Source organism: Eleutherodactylus coqui, chromosome 7 (assembly GCF_035609145.1).
Source record: "Eleutherodactylus coqui strain aEleCoq1 chromosome 7, aEleCoq1.hap1, whole genome shotgun sequence".
Lineage (NCBI taxonomy): Eukaryota > Metazoa > Chordata > Amphibia > Anura > Eleutherodactylidae > Eleutherodactylus > Eleutherodactylus coqui.
The window spans coordinates 134,781,239-134,801,587 of NC_089843.1; the positions used below are offsets into that span (position 1 = coordinate 134,781,239).

Sequence of the window (20,349 nt, forward strand, 5' to 3'; positions counted from 1 at the left end):
AGGATCTGGAAATGTTTAGCTTGCAAAAAAGAAGGCTGAGAGGAGACTTAATGGTGGTCTACAAATATCTGAAGGGCTGTCACAGTACAGAGGGATCAGCCCTATTCTCATTTGCACAAGGAAAGACTAGAAGCAATGGAATGAAACTGAAAGGGAGGAGACACAAATTAGATATTAGAAAAAAACTTTCTGACAGTGAGGGTGATCAATGAGTGGAACAGGTTACCACGGGAGTCGGTGAGTTCTCCTTCAATAAAAATGTTCAAAGGCTGGACAAATATTTGTCTGTGATACTTGTTTGGTCCAACCCCCTGAGCAGGGGGTTGGACCAGATTACCCTAGAGGTCCCTTCCAACTCTACCATTTTATGATTGTATGTAGCAGAACTGTGTGTGTGTGATGTGCATGTAACAGAGCTTTGTGTGTGTTTGGCGTTCATGTAGCAGAGCTGTGTGTGTGTGATGTGCATATAGCAGAGCTGTGTGTGTGTGACGTGCATGTAGCAGAGGTGTGTGTGTCTGTGTTGTGCATGTAGCAGGGCTGTGGGGGTGTGGCATGCATGTATCAGAGCTGTGTGGCGCATTGTGCCACCAGAAACACTGGTGCTATAATTTCTTAATAATTACTAGTTTTATTATACAGGTCTATAAAAACTGCTGTGCCTGCACTAGAGATAGTGCAAGTACAGCTGGAGCACCCTATTCAGCTATGCAGTTAGCTAGCTGAAGACTGATTTTTCAATTAAGCTGAAGGGGGGGTTCTCAGATAAATATACAGCATAGGCTGATAAAACATATTGCAAAAATGCTTAGAATTGCCTATTCTGTAAATGTTCACGAAAAAATTAAAGTGCGGTTATTCTGAACACATATAATGGTTTTGATCATGTCCCGTCTCTCCTTTCTCTCCTCCAAGTTATACAAACTAAAGGGCCAGTCTTTCTTATTAATTCATTATGTAGCTATCCCCCTGTATATATGTGAGCTAGTGTTACCTTGGTTAGTTATTTCAATGAAACCTCCAACTTGTTTTTCCTCAGATGGTCATGTAATCTCAATTCTGACCAGTTCAGATCTACTTGGAATTATGGGTCCATTTTCTAGTCAATTTCTCAGTTTGTATGCTACTGTTGCATGGATCACCACAGAAACTGCCTGCAGGAAGATACACACACCCCTCTCACAGTTACTGATGATCACACAGGTATAATAGAGGAGATCACAGCTCATCCTTCTGACTTATGGTCTACAGCTTATTTAGATGAATGTAGAAGTTAATGATAATTAAACCGTCCCCTGTCCTGCAGGCAAAAATGGGCTGATGTATCATGAGATTGATTTAAAGTGAAAGTAATTAATCTCACCAACAAAATTGTGTCTGATAAGCATCAAACAAGGGGCTGCACTGCAGGGAAGTGACTGGAATAAACAGAGGAGACCTCCAGGGTGTAGCATGCGATCAGGTGAGGGGGCAGGCCTGAAAAAATATGTTTTCACCGAAGTGGCAATTTAAGTTCTTTAAGGCCTCCCTCACACCAGCATTTGCAGAAACACTGCCTTTTTAGCGCTGCCTTTACTGCAGTTCCAGCAGCGCTGGCATGCGTTTCTGATAACACAGCCAAGGAAGCTGAAAATTTTAAAAAAAGCAATACTCACCTAGCAGGCGCTGTCCGGGTCCATCACGCTGCTCTCCGGCACTCCTGCAGGCTTCCCGTGCACTTGTCCTCTACAAGAAGCCTCTATTCCTGGTAACAGGGTTGAAAACCCTGCCTTCAGCAAGATATTTCTCTGACTGGTTCTTGAGTGCCGGCTCAGCCAATCAGAGCCAGCGCTCGAAGCACCAATCACAGCCATTCAATGAATGGCTGTTATTGGTGCATCGAGCGCCGGCTCAGTTAGTCAGAGCAATCTCTTGCTGGAGGCGAGGTTTTTAATCCCCGTTACCAGCAATAGATGCTCTGTCAGTGCTGACAAGTGCACAGAAGCCTGTAGGAACGCTGAAGAGCAGCGGCACGGACACGGACGGTAAGTATTGTTTTCTTTTTTTCCCCTAGGGCATTTAGCACTGCCAGAAACGCGATACAAAGTTGTGCCGCGTTTTCAGCAGCGCTGCAGATGCTGCCCATTCAATGGGCATGTAAAAACACCGAAACACGCAAAAATAGAACATGTACTGATCGAAAATCGCGACGCTGAAAAGTGCCACGTTCGACCGGCTGACAGCAGCTATGTGAGGGGTCCCATCGAAAACAATATGAGCGTTGTACCGCGATTAGCACGGTGCTGAAACCGCCGCGCTAATCGCAGTACATAGCACCTGTGTCGGGGGGGGGGGGGGGCTAAGTCTTTCCTGCTGAGTTTTGTATTTTAAACCTTACTCCATTCTTGTAGACATCTTTGGACTCTATACAACAGGATCACAATCTCTCTCTTTCTACTGGTTACACGTCTAGTTATGCAGCCGAGCATCCTACTTGCTTTCTTTGCTGCCTGATCTGCGCTTCAAGAGCAGTTGAAAACATTTTACTCAATTAATGTTGCGTACAAAACAGCTGCTTAGGCCAGGGCTACCAATGGACTAACAATAGTGAATATGGTCATTCCAACATGACGGTTGCCAGAAATCTAAACCTGCTGCATTTCAGTGCAACCACGTTCACTGCCATCAGCAGCAAATTTAGCAGTGCGACATTACAATCTAATGTCTCACAGCCACAAGCCGCCATGTAGCCTCAGCCTTGAAGCACAGTATACTGCAGATACAAGCAGATATGTCAAACTTAGTGTATGGATGTTACTGGCTAATTGGCATTAACAAGTGCACAATGTTTAAAGTACATGACAGGGCCCCTTTAAGAGGTGGCAGGTCTTTTTTTGCTTCCAGTGCTGTAGTAGTCTGGTTCCCTACTGCACTGCTGTCACTACCTGTGAGGACACCTGGCTGCTGATTTGCTGTCACTGTGTTTTACAGCGATATCAGTGACATCTTGTAGATATAGATTCCTATTCACACAATGCATTATTTGCTGTTACAGTGTTATGGCGATTTTGGAAAATACTTCCTTTTTTTTAAAATTTCAGTGAAGTTTAACCCTTTCCAATCCACTGTCTGACCTGTGAAGACATTATGATTTAAGGCTGTACAGCTCCGATGTTAGAAGACGCCCATCGGGGTTCTCTTACTGTATATTGCCAGCCTCTCTGCAGTCGGAGCCTATCCAATGTGTCACCTCATGCAGTACTGGCTTTAGCCAGCATATAGAGCCATTGTATAACGGCAGAAAAAGAGTAAGCCCCCTAGGAAAACCAAGATACAAATTGGACTGGAAAGGGTTAATGTGTCCTTTTTGGGAGTTTTTGCTTTGCAGTTGAGAATATCAGTCGTCTGTTCAGCCTTGTTTCACTATAGAAAACATTCTAGCGAAGGAAATAGCAAAACAACACAAGAATGTGCAAATCTACATACAGCTGTCATCATTCCCTCCGCTCCCTGGCAATCATCTAATTGTGCTGTGGCTTTTCTAACCCCAGCCAGTGTCTTAATGGGAACCTCTATGTGGCTAGTGTAGACCTGCCGTAAGTACCGTATCCTTATGTATCAGTAGGTGTTCATGTTTAGTGCTTTCAGTGCCGTGTAAAACATGATTAGAGATGAGCGAGCGTACTCGGATAAGCACTACTCGCTCGAGTAATGTCCTTTATCCGAGTATCGCTGTGCTCGTCCCTAAAGATTCGGGTGCCGGCACGGAGCGGGGAGCTGCAGGGGAGAGCGGGGAGGAATGGAGGGGAGATCTTTCTCTCCCTCTCTCCCGCCCGCTCTCCCCTGCGACTCACCTGTCAGCCGCAGCAGCACCCAAATCTTCAGACCCGAGCACAGCGATACTCGGATAAAGCCAATTACTCGAGCGAGTAGTGCTTATCCGAGTACGCTCGCTCATCTCTAAAAATGATCATTTGGCATTGAATAGCGGCAGGGGGCAAAAGGGAATCTTGCCCTGAGACAGTTTGGATATGTGGCCCCGTGACTCATGAGAACCCCTCGAGCTAATTTCATGCACAGTGTAAAATTTCCACTGATAGGCCAGGCTCACGCGGCCGTAAGTGTAAAACACTGCGGGGATCCCGCAGCATTTTATGGCTGTGACCCTGTATACTGCCGCGTATGGCAGCAAAATTTTACTGCGCATGACCGCGTACTCACACAAGCGGTATATGATGCGTACACCTGCCATCCATGTGCAATGTAATTATATATACACGCGCATAGAGAAAAATGGGCTATATTGCGTATATAGCAGTAAAATAGAGAATGCTGCTTTCTATTAAGAATATTACACAATTCTAATACGCTAATGTGAGCAGAACTGCATAAAGCAATGTAACGGATTGCCTGTGAGTTACTGCATATCACATGGGCAAACAGAGCCCACGTAATATGTGGTACACATACGGTCACTTCTGCCCGGCCTTAGGGCTCATGTCCACGGGCAAAATATGATTTAGGATCCGCAGCGGATCTCCCGCGTGCGGATCCGCATCCCATAGGGATGCATTGACCACCCGCGGGTAGATAAATACCCGCGGATCGTCAATAAAAGGGATTTAAAAAAAAATGGAGCATGGAAAAATCCGGACCATGCTCCATTTTCGTGCGGGTCTCCCGCGGGGACGGCTCCCGCGGGCTTCTATTGAAGCCTATGGAAGCCGTCCGGATCCGCGGGAGACCTAAAATAGGAATTTAAAGTATTTACCATCCGGCGCGGGCGGGGAAGGTCAGCTGTTCCTCACGGCCGCATCTTCCTTGCTTCGGCTCGGCGGATGTGCCCGGCGCATGCGCGCGGCACGTCGGCGGCGTGCCGCCGGCGTGCCGCCGGCGTCAGGAATTCATCCGCCGGCCGAAAATGAAGATCCGGCCGTGAGGAACAGCTGACCTTCCCCGCCCGCGCCGGATGGTAAATACTTTTAAATTCTTATTTTCGGCGCTCATGTCCGCGGGGCAGGAGGGACCCGCTGCAGATTCTCCATGGAGAATCTGCAGCGGATCTGATTTTCCCCGTGGACATGAGGCCTTAATCTTCACTAAAATTCTACCTCAAAATCAGCAATCAAATTTTATTGCAGATTTCGCTCATTGAAATGAATGAAATTCCTGGCGAAGTATCTGCAATAAATAGAGCATGCTGCAGATTTTAAAACCCGCAACATGATTGGAATCTGTAGTGAATGGGGTTTATGAAAACTCTATGCACTAACACTGTACTGTAGTTAGTTGCAGGCTCTGCCACTAGGATGCAATGTATGACATGGCCTATATATTCACACAGAGCGCTGGAATTGTTGGTGCTAACTAATAAGATCCCATCTTACATTTTCTAACATGCCCATAAAAAATAAGAATCGAACCATAGTTTTATACATAAGACTAGAGATGAGCGAGCGTACTCGTTAAGGCAAATTACTCGAGCGAGTATTGCCATTTTCGACTACATGCCTGCTTGCCCAAAAAGATTCAGGGGCCGGGGGGGGGGGGGGGGGGGGGGAATATCTCTCTCGCTCTCTCCCACCTGTTTACTCTTGCAACTCACCACTCACCCCCGTCGGCCCCCGAATCTTTTCGGGCAAGCAGGCAAGTACTTGAAAATGGCAATACTCGGTCGAGTAATTTGCCTCAACGAGTACGCTCACTCATCTCTACATAAGACCCATATACTGTATAGCCTTTGTCAAAAGATAGAGCTGGCAGACACCCAGAGGAGTAAGTTTACATAGATGAATCCTTGCTGAGTGTTCCCTATAAATATGCGGTATTAGTGTATCTTGATGCCACCAGGAATTCCTGGTTGAGTCAAGATTAAAAGGGGGGTGACGCCCCCGGAATGTGATTGGCTGCACAGGGGAAGAGCCCCCAGGTCCTGCAAGAGCACTACACAAAAAACAGAGAATCCATACAGCGGGCGGCAGAGTATCAGGCTTGTCTTAAATGCCGCCCGTAACGGACCAGAAACACGCTGCAGTGTCTCGATAGATTTGACTTCCAGCGCTGCAGCCTTACACTCAGGGTTAGTACAGTTATTAGCCTTACATTATGACATGTAAATGCTGCCATGTTACAGCGGTAACAGATCAGCACGTGCAGATTATAATGTAAGGGTTAATAACTGTAGTAACCCTGAGTGTAAGGCTGCAGCGCTGGGACAAATCTATTCACACTGTGCTGCTAGGACCTTTATGCCTTCACCCTATTGGGAGCTAGGGGTGTGAGAGGGGCATTCCTCCTGTCAAACCCCTAGCTTCCGGTGGCGTCAAGATACACTAATACCTAAATATGCGACTACATCATTACATCATTTCTTCAACTTTTGATTTCCTCGCATGTATAGCACACTTCTAATTTCTTCATAATATTTTAAGAGAATTTGATCTATGAGTTTGCCATGCCAAAACTGCCTGTTACAGAGGATTTCCACTCAAAACTTTAAAATGGCTATGAATGGTAGTAAAACAGTTTTCAAAGTAATAGCAAAAGTTCATAAACTTTATTTTTCCGAGATTTCAGCATTTTGTATTCCATTGCAGGAGTCATTCTTGCAAGCATGGCACCAGAATCCACTGCCATATTGATTCCCACTTTTCAAGGCTATGTACACCTGAATTTTTTTTTATTATCTATTTGCTCCCTATATAGAGAATAAAAGGGTTGTCAGAATTAGTTTTTTTTTCTAATCCGAAAAATAATAAAAGCACCTATAGTCACCGGCTCCAGACCTCCACCACTACAGTGCTGCATCTGGTGTTCTCTCCAAGTTTATACCTTATATAGTCCGTAATGAGACCAATCACAGTGTGCAGCTGAGGTCTGTGATTGTCGGCAGCAGTCAGTATGTATACAGAGCATCATCGTCCGTAATGAGAGCTGGTAGGGAGAATGAAAGGTGCAGGATTGCAGCGCCGGCATGCAGAACCAGTGAGTATAGGTTTTTTAAAAATTATTTTTCACCATTAATTGCAGAATACAAATAAAAACTTTTAAGCAACCCTCTGGCCTTGAACAAACCAAAATGGCCACACTACTTCTTTGATTATCAGAAGCACACTATGCAGTGTGTTGTTAGTCTAATCACTACATACTGCTCTGATTGGTCAGCACTGCTCGCACGAGGAGCCCTAGCCAGTCAGAGTGTTATGTCCACTTCTTCATCTGTGAAATGCAGGACTGTGAATGTGACTCAATACTCGCGGACAGACATAAACCAATGACTGACAACCGCTCAAGACACTCACCATACAAACCTGCACACATAACCAGTGGAATTGCTATAGAATGTACAAGGTATTAGTACGTGAATTGGCCAAGACACTTAAGCCCGCGAGCCCACTTCAAAGGTCCTCATTGTTTCTCGGGTCCCTACTCTAACGAGACAACTAATCCCAGGAAACCTGCCTGCATGCGGAGCGATCGTCCTGACAGGGACAGCCCCGTGCTGGAACTTAGGGATTTACCTAGATGACAAACAAAACACAGCAGGAATGAACACAGCTCACACCAACACGCCAGGGATTTGCATACAACGCAGAACCCTATGCACCCTGAACAAGATTGGTCACACCACACGTCCGGCTCAGACACGAAGGAACATGACAATGTTTACACTGAACAAACAAGAGAGCCCAGCAGCCTCTAGCAGAGGAGCTCATATATCCGAGAAGCAGACCTGGGGGTTTGGCTGGCTGGATAAATCCACACCTAGCCATCTCAATCAACCACCACCTGTGGAGCTGTGCTGCTGAAAACCCATGTAGCACAACCAAGGATTTACCTTACTAGTGGTTTACTTTATAGGGATTGTTTGATCAGTCAGAAAAAAGTGGCTGACGGCTGGGGAGGACACAATATAACAACTAAAGCCCGTTCACATGGCACAATCATCCAGCCAATTATCAATGGGTGGTTTTGCCTGATAATTGTTAGGTGTAAACATGTGCAGTGATAAATCCTTAGATTGACGCTTATCGGATCTATTGTGCGGACCTAAAAATCATTTTGTCTGCGGTAAATCCTTTCATCTAAACTGGTGTGGGAACTATTTTCTGACTAGAAAGCGGTGGCAGATGAGTCAACTGGAGGTGCGGTTATGGTCCAATGACCGATCGAAAACACCCAATATTGTTCAGTGTAAATACGAGTCAAGTGAGTAGTATACAGTCACTAGTCCACCGCTGGTTACATGTAAAAGGCCCTTAACTCCTCAAGTACACGGCCTATTTTGGAGTTGAGGACGCAACGATTTTTGGGTGATTTTCATATCCACTTTTTGAAAGCCATAACTTTTTTTATTTTTCGGTCGATATGGGCGTATAAGGGCTTGTTGTTGCGTGGCAAACTGTCGTTTTTATTGGTACCATTTTTGGGTGCATATAATGTATTGTCAAACTTTTTTTTTTTTTTTTAGGGCAGGGAGAGAAAACGCATCAATTCTGCCATTGGTTTCTTTTCCTTTTTACAGCGTCAATCATACAGCATAAGGGCTTATTCCGACGTGCGTATATCGGCCGGGTTTTCACGTCCGGCCAATATACGCTGGCCCTCTCTGCAGGGGGGGGGGAGGCGGGCCGGGAGCTAGTGCACTGAGCTCCCGCCCCATCTCTACTGTTTGCAATGGGAGGGTCGGGGCTAAGTTCCGCCCCCGCCCATTGCAACTAGTGGCGAGGGGCGGAGAGGGAGCGGGAGCCCAGTGCACTGCTCCTGTCCCACCTTCTCCTCCTGCAGAAAGAGACAGCGTATATCGGCCGGGCGTGAAAGCCCGGCCGATATACGCATGTCGGAATAAGCCCTAAATGACAAAATACATCGATACCACAAATATTATAATTTTTTGCACAATAAAACCCCTTTTTTGAGAAATGATAATTATTTTTCCATCACCGCATTCAAAGTCCCATAACTGCAGAGGATTAACAGTGTGCTCAAATTATAGTATAGGTCATTATGGACACAATGAAACTACATGAGGGCTTTTTTCTTAAATTTTTAATTTATTTTATACAAGCAGGGGAAAATGAGTGAAAAAGAGTTTTTTTTGTTTATTTTTAAGATTTTTTTTTTTACACTATTTCTTTCGTTTTTTTGTACACTGTTTATGATCCTGAAGGGGACCTGCTCCATAGCAGCTATGATAATGCATTGCAGGACTTCTATTCTGAAATGCCTTATCACTTATTATGGCAATCATGAGCAATGGCAAAGCAGGACGCCTGCATCTGGCATCCTGTTGCCATGGCAATCTATGGGCCCTTTGCGATTGCATTGCAGCGGTCCGATGATGTCACAGAGGGAGCGGCCTCCGTGAACCCTTCACAAGCCGCGATCTACATAGATCGGGGCGTGTAAGGGGTTCACAGTGGGGGTCGCTGTCCTTATGCAGTTGCAGCGGGAGGCCGGCTATTGGTAACAGCCGGCCCCCGCTGCTGGATGGTGCGAGCTCACTTCCAAACCCCCGCCATCCACATAATGTAAGGCTAACTCATGTTGCGTTAAGTACCACTCTGCCATGATGTAAACTTATGTCCTGTGGTGTTGAGGGGTCAAAGGGGTTGTGCAGGCAGCATCCCATGTCACCGCTGGGATGCATCAGTGTTGGGTGAGGAAGCCGCTGCTCCGACCCATGTAGTGGCCGGCTCTTGTAATTGCAGGGAACGCATCGCCCATTGTTTTCAATGGGGCTGGCGGCAACATTGCACGTCGTACGAGTTGCAGTGTGAGGCGGTGTTAACTCGGCATTCTGCTGAGACATCCTATGTTGGCGATTGCGTTATGGAGTCGCGTTTCACACTGGACATCGCACTCACTCGTGTGAAATTAGCCTTTGGCCCAAAAAACTGCATCAAAAGCTGCAAGTGTGTTTTCCCCCAAATGCTGTGTGTTAAAGGTACACTGATGATGGCTTCACACGGGCATAAGCACAACTGCGCACGCTTCAGTGCCGTGAATTTGCACACTGAACGAGGCTCTTTTGCATGTTGACATACTTTACTGTACTTCTTCTTCCCACAGGACATGCTCCTCTGTGCGCAGCAAACAAATGCACCGATTGAAGTGGCTAATTAGTTCCAGATGTGTTCTTTTTCCAGCACAATACGAAATGTTTCATGCATCTCCTTACATATTGCATGCCCCACATTGACTTCTATGGGGACTTTTGGTGTGCAAATATGCAGAAAGATGGAGCATGTTCTATTTTATTATTTTTTTTGCGTGACTGAAAAGCTCACGCAAAAAAATTGAAGTGTGGATTTAGCCATAGAAATCAGTGGGTTCTATTCTCTGCGTATTGCGCACGCAAATACGTCCATGTGAAGCCGGCCTAAGGCTCTATGTCTGCGGGTGGATTAGATTTGCAGAATCTGCGCGGAAGATCCCTTGTTCAAGCGGCCCAAAGGGAACCATGGATTACGCATGCGGAAAACAAATCGCAGCATGCTCCATTTTAGTGTGGATTCCGTGTGGACGGCTTCCAATGAAGTCAATGGAAGCCGTCTGATCCGTGGCCCATCCGCAAGAAAGCAGGAGGTAAAAAAAAACAAAACACTGTACTGCGCATGCGTGCTTGCCGACACTTCCACACGCATCCGCACTACAGAAAAAGAAGACAGGCACAGGTACGCAGGGTCAGATTCCGGATGTGGAATCCAACCCGCCCGTGGACATGAGGCCTGATAGTGAATCGTGCCCAACTCACATAGCACAGAATCCGGAGACCCCATGGTTATGTGGTACACGGCACATTGGCATCTACTATACTCCTGTGAGACAGGCTGCAATGTTTCCAGTAAAAAAATCGCCCGTGGAAATAGACCCACTGCAAATAAGAGGTTTTATTCTCGTGCGAGTTTCATGTAGTCTGATAACACCCAAAACGCGTGCGATAGAATCGACCACTAATAGAGATGAGCGAGCATACTCGGTAAGGCGATATACTCGAGAGAGCATCGCCTTTTTCGAGTACCTGCTGGCTCGTCCCTGAAGATTCGGGGGGCCGCGGGGTTGCAGAGGGGATCGGGAGGGAAAGAGAGAGAGAGGGATCTCACTCTCCTCCCCGCTGCCCCTGATCCCCCCCAAATCTTTAGGGACGAGCCAGCAGGTACTCGAAAAAGGCGATGCTCTCTCGAGTATATCACCTTACCGAGTATGCTCGCTCATCTCTAACCACTATCTAAGGGTGCCTACCCACTGGCGATTTTTTTTCCTGCGATGCTAAATTGCGTTTTGCGTTTTTTCTGAAGAGCAATTAGTATAGAATGTGTTCTTGTCCATTTGGGTTTTTTCGTTTCGTTGCAATTTTTCACATAGGAACTGTCAGTTGCATATGTGTCCTTATTTTTCTCTTAATGCACCCATGAATGTCAATGGAAATTAACGGAAAATGCCGCGAAAAAGGCGCGGAAAACGCACGAAAAACGCTGCGTTTTTAACGCACGAACATCGGCAACGCCAGTGGGTAGGTGCTCTTATGTCTGTGTGCAGTCCGTTTATAAAAAGACAGCATACTGACCCGTATTAGTCAGTGTGACAACACGCAGTAGGGAGCTGGTCCCCGCAGACGAGAGCTCGTCGCCTGCACTATTCTGACCCGTTGCTCGCCCGTTCAGGTCAATGGGGATAGAAAAAAAAAATGATTGCATGCGGACGCCAATTGTGTGCAGCCGGGTTTTTTGTTTTTTAAAGATGCAGAAAAAAAGGGCTTGTTCCATTTTTTGCAAATGTCAAAAACAGATGGCAGACGGGGTAAGAAAACGGAGACACGGGGGAAAAAAAGACTGTTTTTATGGACGTAACAGATTTTTCAAATGCAAGTGTGCACCTACCCTAAAAGAGAAGACTGCAGAGCACTCAGTATTATAGAGCTTGTGGCTAATGACAGAGGAGGACAGCTCGTGTATATATATATATATATATATATATATAGTATACCAGCTGATATACCCGGCCTCGAAGGAGTTAATTTGATACAGGCGTTTACGTGTTGTTTGCACAGAAAATTTTACGAAGTTGTGGTTACTTTAGAGTAACCGAGGAATAAAATATGTATACACATGGAGGAGCGTTAGATTCTCCTCAGGCTGCATGTACCCATGTCCCTCTGCTGAATGTGCCATGCCTCCCACTCTCCTCATTTGGGACCTAAGAATGCTCGCGCCAAATTTCACGCTTGTACAGCACCTGGAAGTTACATTACATAGGGGTGCACTTACTTTTGTATTTTCGAGTTGTGACCCCTTTACTTTTTCTATTTAGGACCTAAAGAACGCTCCTGCCAAATTTCATGTTTGACATTGGGAAGTTAGAGAATTAGTGACGAGTCAGTCAGTGGGTGAGGGCTTATATAAAATCATAGTTTGGGGTGAACCGGTGCTTTTGCCCAGTATTATGTGTTGTGACTGGATCATGCAGGGTATCCAAGGGTATAGTGGTAATGATAGAGTACTGTGCCCCTCACACGTCAGGATCCCACTGAGGGGCAGTATATCCCCCGGACAGGGTATTGTGCCTCTCACATGTCCGGGCCGCCTGGAGTAGCAGTATATCTCACGGACAGGGTATTGTGCTCCTCACATGTCAGGGCTGCCTGGAGGGGGCAGTATATCCCGCAGACGGGGTATCTGCTCCTCACACGTCAGGGTCGCCTGGAGGGGGCAGTATATCCCACGGACGGGGTATCTGTCCCTCACACAGGTCAAGGCCACTTGGAGGGGGCAGTATATCCCATAGACAAGGTATTTGCCCCTCACACGTCAGGGTCTCCTGGAGGGGACAGTTTATCCCACAGACGGGGTATTTGCCCCTCACACAGGTCAGGGCTGCCTGGAGGGGGCAGTATATCCCACAGACGAGGTATTTGCCCCTCACACAGGTCAGGGTCTCCGGAAGGGGGCAGTATATCCCATGGACGGGGTATCTGCCCCTCACACATGTCAGGGCCACACGGAGGAGCAGTTTATCCCACAGACGGGGTATCTGCCCCTCACACATGTCAGGGCTGCCTGGAGGGGGCAGTATATCCCACAGATGGGGTATTTGCCCCTTACACAGGTCAGGGTCTCCTGCAGGGGGCAGTGTATCCCACGGACGGGGTACCTGTCCTTCACACATGTCAGAGCTGCCTGGAGGGGGCAGTATATCCCACAGACGGGGTATTTGCCCCTCACACAGGTCAGGGTCTCCTGAAGGGGGGTAGTGTATCCCATGGACGGGGTATCTGCCCCTCACACATGTCCGGGCCGCCTGGAGGGGGCAGTATATCCCACAGACGGGGTATCTGCCCCTCACACGTCAGGGCTGCCTGGAGGGGGCAGTATATCCCAAAGACGGGGTATCTGCCCCTCACACATGTCTGGGCCGCCTGGAGGGGGCAGTATATCCCACAGACGGGGTATTTGCCCCTTACACAGGTCAGGGTCTCCTGCAGGGGGCAGTGTATCCCACGGACGGGGTACCTGTCCTTCACACATGTCAGAGCTGCCTGGAGGGGGCAGTATATCCCACAGACGGGGTATTTGCCCCTCACACATGTCAGGGTCGCCCGGAGGAGCAGTTTATCCCACAGACGGGGTATCTGCCCATCACACATGTCAGGGCTGCCCGGGGCAGCAGCGCGCCGTACTTCCTGTATGGCTGCGAGAGGCGGAAGGATCGGGCGCTGCCGCCGTAGTGCGCTGCTCCGGCCTTCCTGTAGGCGGCGGAAGGATCTGCCGAGCCCCCGCCCCTCGCACACACGCACTGTGTCTGTATCCCCGCTTCCTCCTCTCTGCTGCTGCTGTGACTCAATGTGAAGCACAAGCTCCCGGATAAACATGGCGGCGGCGCTGCACGAAGGACCGACCAACCAGCTGGACCTGCTGATCCGCGCCGGTAAGGCTGCACTAGTGAGCATGCACCGCCTGCTGCCCCGGCCCAGTGTGCTGCCTGGGATGGAAGGGGGTGGGATGCAGCTGCGCACGTTGCAGGCAGAGATGGAGGACGCGCTAGGAAGTGATCACCTTGGCTGGGCACTGCTGAGGACGTGGAGGCCGACTGTAGTGCTGCGGGAACCAGGAAGTGTGTGCAGCTTTCTGCGCCGGCCACCTGTCAGCCGTCCCCGCGCTGCCCGCTCCTCCTGCGGCCGCTAGTGCGGGCTGCTTGGAGCTGCACGCACTGGTGCCTGTGTTGCTATGGACGTGACGCGGTTGTCAGGCACGCAGATTTGCGGCTTTTCCTGGTGATTGCACCGTTATTTTTTTTGCATGTGTTTTTTTATTTTTTTATGTAACCTTAAAAAAACCCGTTCATAGCGGAAGCGCAGAGATCAAACGGGCAGGAGGGTCGGGTGATGGACGGCGGCGGGCAGCCAATCAGCTCCCGGGGATGGTTCGAAATCTGAGCGCTAACCAATCGGGAGGCGGTGGAGAGGACGGGCCGCCGGCCAATGGGCGCTCAGGGCGACTTTGATTGGCAGCGGAGTGTGAGCTCACAATGCGGATGGAATTGGAGGGAAGAGGAGAGATGTAAACACGGAAGTGGGGGGCGGGGCCTCGGCACCTGGGCACTGCGGAGGGATACACACGTGAGGGCTGCACGGGGCAGCTTACCTGGCCGATACCTTGTACGGCTGCAGGGATGGCTACCTGCAAATGGGCTGCACAAATGCAACACAGCCCCGGCCAGGCAACGGCACACTGTGCCTTCTATGGGTGATAATATGCACTGTGCCAGTTATATAGGGAAACAGACTAATGGCCGGGCTCCCTGCAGGTGCATAATGGCACCCGCACCTGCAGCGTGATGCCACTCCCCGTATGCCAGCTTTACGCATATGTGCACGTAATATGTGGAACACCTTTTTTTTTTTTTTTTAAATAATTTTTTAATAATACACGAGTGGGGAAAAAACCCCACAGCTGCGAGCGGCTGATACAAAGCAATGGGCTATTGGCAATGCATGATGTGCACAGGAGAATTGCGCACAATGACAATCCGCCCGTGTAAGACAGGTTTGCACGTAAATTCACTTATTACGCTGTAGTGTAGTCGCCTATGTTACTGCAGACAGCAAAACAAGTACATGGACTGATGGATCCCCCCCCATATCGCGCGACACACGGCCTGTACTGCAGAAACTGCTCCTCCCTTTAGGAAATGTCTAACGGAGTGACGGCGGACCGGACAGACAACCTTAATGTTCCGAGATTCTCCTCTTCTTGTTCTTAACAAAAAAAACCTAAATAAATAATAAATTTTTTTTAATATATATATATTTATATATATATACACACACACACTGGTGCCCCGTAAATCATCGCGTCTTGCGTGCACATAATCCATCCGTGCGGGTGAGCTCTTGCGCTCCGCTCACATCGGGGGGCTTTTATCTGTTACTAAGAGATCTGTGTGTGTTTGTTTTTTTTTTTTCCAAACCCCCTAACGATTCAGACATCAATCCGACGCGAACGGATCCGTAATCGGTTTCCTTCTGCGTCGGACGTCCGCCATGATTTATTTGTGACAGATCTGCTTCTTGTTTGACATGTAACTAATCTACAAGTGCGCAGCTCTATAAACGGACATAGCTGGGGTAGTTTGTGCGCGGCCTCCATTCACACTCATGTTACCATAGAATATGGCGCTCCGTTTCATCCGAAATCATGGAAACTGGGGAAAAAAAGTCTTTATTGTGTCGGAAGCGAAGCAGAATGTAGACAGTGAAGCAGCAAACGCTCATTCCAGTGATGAGGGGTTTACCAGGGGCTCGCTCCCCAGATCAGGAAGGGTCCCACACGACTCCAGGTGTTCGGTTTTAGCTTCTTGCAGTAATGAGCCCCCCAGCCGGATGTTGGCTGTAACTCAGGAGGGACTGTCAGGCACTGCAGGCTGTTCTTTCAGGTGTCAGTGTCTCCATCTTTGGGCTGTGTTCACACAGATGAGTCTTGTAGGCGGTGAGAAGTTGACCGGTTTATTTATGTTTTTTCTCTGTTCACGTGGTCCTCACACCTTCGTTAAAAACACATTGTAATTGCATGCAAATCTCATGTCATGTGACTGTGAGATGTGTTTTTTTTTTTCTTTTCACGCTCCCATAGAAAATAATGAACAATTCTTGAAGAGGAATCGCAAATACAGGACTGCAACAATGTTTCTATCAGTCTGAGAGAAAACACTGGTGTGAATGAGCTTCTTCAGACTCTGGGGTTCTTCTCCGTCGTGAGCTCTGCCCATATCAGATGGGGCAGGACCCACATCGTCCGTGTAAATACAGCCTCGCAGTGTTCGGCGTTGTCGTTTTCTGTCTTCCTATAGATCTCTGCAGGAAAAATGGCATATAAAAAACAAAAAAAGCTTGTAAAACTGTGTAAGTTGTTGGCTTTCTTCACAAGTAGAATGATTCCTGCGAATGGCGGCGGCTGGGCTGGGGTGACTACCGCTGGGACGCCCCACAGATAATCCCATGTAGAAGCCCCCTTACTCATCCTGTACACTGTGTTCCAGCGTGGATCTGACCACATAATCTGTGTTAGAAACCCAATGCTGAACCTCAAGTTCTGCAATATCGTTTATCAATGGGTCAACCCCACATGCGGCGGCACCTCTCATGCCGAGAAGTGACATGCCAGGGCTTTTTATCTTTCAGAATCCATGTGTGGGATAATCTGTCATAAACTATGGCATGGCTTTTCATAGCACGCCATACAATGATGCCGATTTGGGTGCGATTCACTCTCCACTCCATGGCACATCTCCCGTGTGCCCAAGGCCTTCAGTGCTGTTAGTAGTTACATAGGTTACCATATTAGGGCTGGTTCCCACGTAGTGTGCGTAAGATGCTGCTGGGGGTCACAGGGTCGCTGCGTGTGGTAGTGCGCTGCACATAACGGCGTATCTCACGCCCACGGACATGCACAGCGGGACTTGTTTCATTTTTTTTTTAATTTCTTGCTCTGCCTCATAGCCTCGTTGCGTATGCAACACCGTCAATACACAAAGTATTGCATGTGGACAGTTGGATACGCTGCCCATAGAGAATAACAAGTTGTTTTTTTTCTTGGGTGATATGCGGTGAAATAGAGCATGCTGTGATTTTTAATTTTTTTTTTTACACAATGAATACACGCAGGATACACAATGAATGGATCAATGAAAATCAATGTACTTTCATTGACTGCATTTACCACCTACTACACGAGCGTGCATGGCACACAGTGAAATCATGGCCGTGTGAATGAGCCCTTAGGGAAGTGCATCCTGTGCAGTTGGTGTAGCCGCTCACATTACAAGTAAGTCTGTCCCTGCACCTGTAGTGAGCACCATATAGTAGAACTAGGCGGTCCGGTCTGTCACCTCCAAGGCTAACTGGGGACTTTTTTTAAGGCGATTCCTTGATCTCTCAGTTTCATCTGTGATGTTCCTGGTGGGCTGCGTTTTATCTTTAATTTGCGGCCAGCTTTATGGGCCTGCTGACCAATGAACATAGCCGATGCGGTGTGTGATTGAGGGTCAGCTTGGCAGTAAAGAAAGTTGGCAATGCTCAGTGAAATAATTAAGGCTGCTTGCACACGCCCGGATCGGACCCCGCAGTGGAATGCGACCCAGTGCCAGGCTGGTGACACCCCCCCCCCCCCCCCCGCGTGCCTGTCAGCAGTCGTCTTTTCTGTACTGCGGATGCGCCGGATGTCGCACATGCGCAGTACAGATAATGCTGTGCCGTCGCTAGGCAATGATACAGATGCCGCACCCTTTCTGCAATGATGATTGCGGTAGGGACATGGGTCGGGCGACTTCCATTGGCTTCAACGGAAGCCTTCCTCGCAAAATGCGCCTAAAAATAAAGCATGCTGCGATTTATTTTATTTCCCTCGTGAGCGGAAAATAGCAAATTGATTTCCGCTCGTGGGCAGGGAAAGCAGTTTTACATAGCATGCTGTGGGCGGTATTTGCTGCGGAATCCGGAGGCGGACACCCGCTTCAGATCCCACAATGTAAATCTGTATACATGAGGCCTATGTGAATATTTCATAGGATTAACCAGAATGGGAGCATCTACCTCCCCCCCCCACCCGCCTAACTATGGTATTATGTGGTCTGCAGTGTCCCATACATCAATGCATCAAGTGGAAAGACGTTTACCACTCAGTTATATGGTTTTTGTTTTTTTTACATTGAAGTCTATGGACAACATATGTGCACATAAGCATTTCCCAACATATAAAGTGCAAACCCAGTGTGTATAGACCTTGAGCAAATGTATTTACGGGTATCTCCTAATTGGGGCTGGGCGCTGATATGGCAGTTAAATTCATTTTAAAGTACAGTCTCTGTGCCACTAAGACGGGCTGCACACGGACGGGTCGGATTCTGCTTGTGGGACCCCACAGCGAAATCCGACCCTGTGCCAATCCGGCATCCGCCTGTTTTATCTTTACCGCGGATGCACCTAGCGGCTCGCCGTTGGATATGCGCTGTACGGATTTTTCTCTTTCAAATCCCCCCCCCCCCCCCCGCACTGTCGCTAGGCGATAACATGGAATCTGCGCATTATCAAATGTGGACGAGTTGGACCGCTTCCATTGAAGTCCATGTGGGCACCACATGAAAATAGAGCATGCTGCGATTTTTCTCCGTTGAATTTGCAATGCGTTTCCATGAGTGTGCAGGAAGAAGCGATTTGTATATATATATTTTTTTATTCCATAGCATGCTATGAGCAGTATTTGCTGCGAAACCGCGGTGTGGACTCTGACTGTTGATTCTACAATGCAAATCCGTTCGTGCGCCGGCGGCCTAAGGGCCCTTTTACATGGAACGATTATCGTTGAGATTCCAGTGATCCACTAAGAAACAGAATGATTATCACTTATGATCTGCCTGCTCGCTGTGAATGGAGGCCGGCGGGATGGAACGATCCCCGCTCTGCTCCACCTCCATTCACTAGCCATGCTTGGTTATCACTGGGCATCTGTTGCTGACAGATCGTTCTGTATAAGGCTGGGTTCACACGGCGCGGAATGTCCGTATGGAAAGTCCGCAATGCAGTTCCGTCCGCGGCCCCTAATCCCGGGATTAGCCAGCAAAGTGGCCGAGATTTTGCAAAAATCCTGTGCACGCGCTACGGCCAAGCCCCACGAAAACTGCAATGTGGCACAGATTCAATTCCGCAGCATGTCAATTCTCTTCTTGTTTTCACTGCCACCTCTCTTCTCTCTATGGGGAGAGAGAGCCGCAGCGAAATGCCGATAGCGAAACCGCTCCAAAACCCGCTGTTAAAGGCCGCACGTTTTGAAGCTGCGCTTATCACACGTCTTTTCGGTGCGGCTATTCTGCAAGAATTCCGTCCCATGTGACCCCAGCCTGAGAGCTCCCCTATACATTCCAGTATGTAATGCGACTCTGCTTGCTTGCAGATGAGTTTAGGTGATTTCGTAGCATCTTAGTGTTAAAGTAGCATGAAGATTATTTTTCCTTAAGGTGAATAAAAGTTTGCACCGCTTGTGCCTCTGCCGTGATGTTAGCCGTCATGCTTCTCCACAAGTGCCGTGAGCATGTGACCGTCTGGCCGCACGCTCCACAAATGGTGGCCTGGCATTGTCACTAATCGTGTTGGGGGATTATCACTTCATATTGTCTGCTTCCAGAAATAAACCTGCAGTTCCTGCCATTATCCTGGGGCTTATGGAGGGTTCAGCCTCGCAGGAGCTACTCGCGTCTTGTCCGTCCCGGCAAGCTGACTATTCCCCTCACTGTAGTTCAGCCAGAGTCCTGCCAGCAGTGCTGCAGTCCGGGACTCGCTAGGTGATAGATGGCGGCTGACACTCTGACAGGTGTTCGTGGACTCGGCATAACTTCCCTGCCGGCATCTGATGTAGACGGCCCTGATGAGACTCTCACTTTCCTGCACTGCTGTTGCCAAGTGTCCTTAAACTTCTTAGCAGTCCTTAAACTGTAAGTGTTCCCCTGGTGCCCCTGCGAGCGCTGCGGATGGCTACTATGTATACAGGCAGTTTACAAACACCGGTCACGTTTCCTCCATAACTGAGTGTCTGGATTGGCGTGTTCCCGGCTCCTCCCTCCGCTGGTTTTGGCATTGTGATACCCGTAGAGACGCCCACCGGTGACTGATTACCAGGAGCAGACTTGTAGATTCTGGGCCGCCTGCCAAATGTGGCGCTTTCTTCTTTTTTTTTTGTAAAGGTCTTAACTGCTTGTTGTCCCGTTAGCGGTGTGATGTCCCCGGCGGCCCCCGCTTACTCCAGACCACTGGTGGAGGCTCACTGATTTGGATGTTGCCTTTTGTTAGTTTCTGTTCTCGTCTGTATGGGAGCCGCGCCG

The 20,349-nt window shown here is 48.4% G+C and overlaps 1 protein-coding gene across 2 annotated transcripts in view; it reads left to right on the plus strand.

Moving 5' to 3' along the window:
* Positions 1-20,349, plus strand: part of ELF2 (E74 like ETS transcription factor 2) — a 93,854-nt gene that overhangs the window by 52,574 nt on the left and 20,931 nt on the right. Inside the window, exon 1 of one of the 2 annotated variants that reach the window (XM_066573739.1) lies at positions 13,762-13,905. The exons of the other annotated variant lie outside the window; for it this stretch is intronic. Coding sequence (XP_066429836.1) covers positions 13,848-13,905 — 58 coding nt within the window. The 5' untranslated portion in view covers positions 13,762-13,847. Of the gene's footprint in view, positions 1-13,761; positions 13,906-20,349 lie in introns of those variants that run through there. 2 annotated transcript variants of the gene reach the window in all.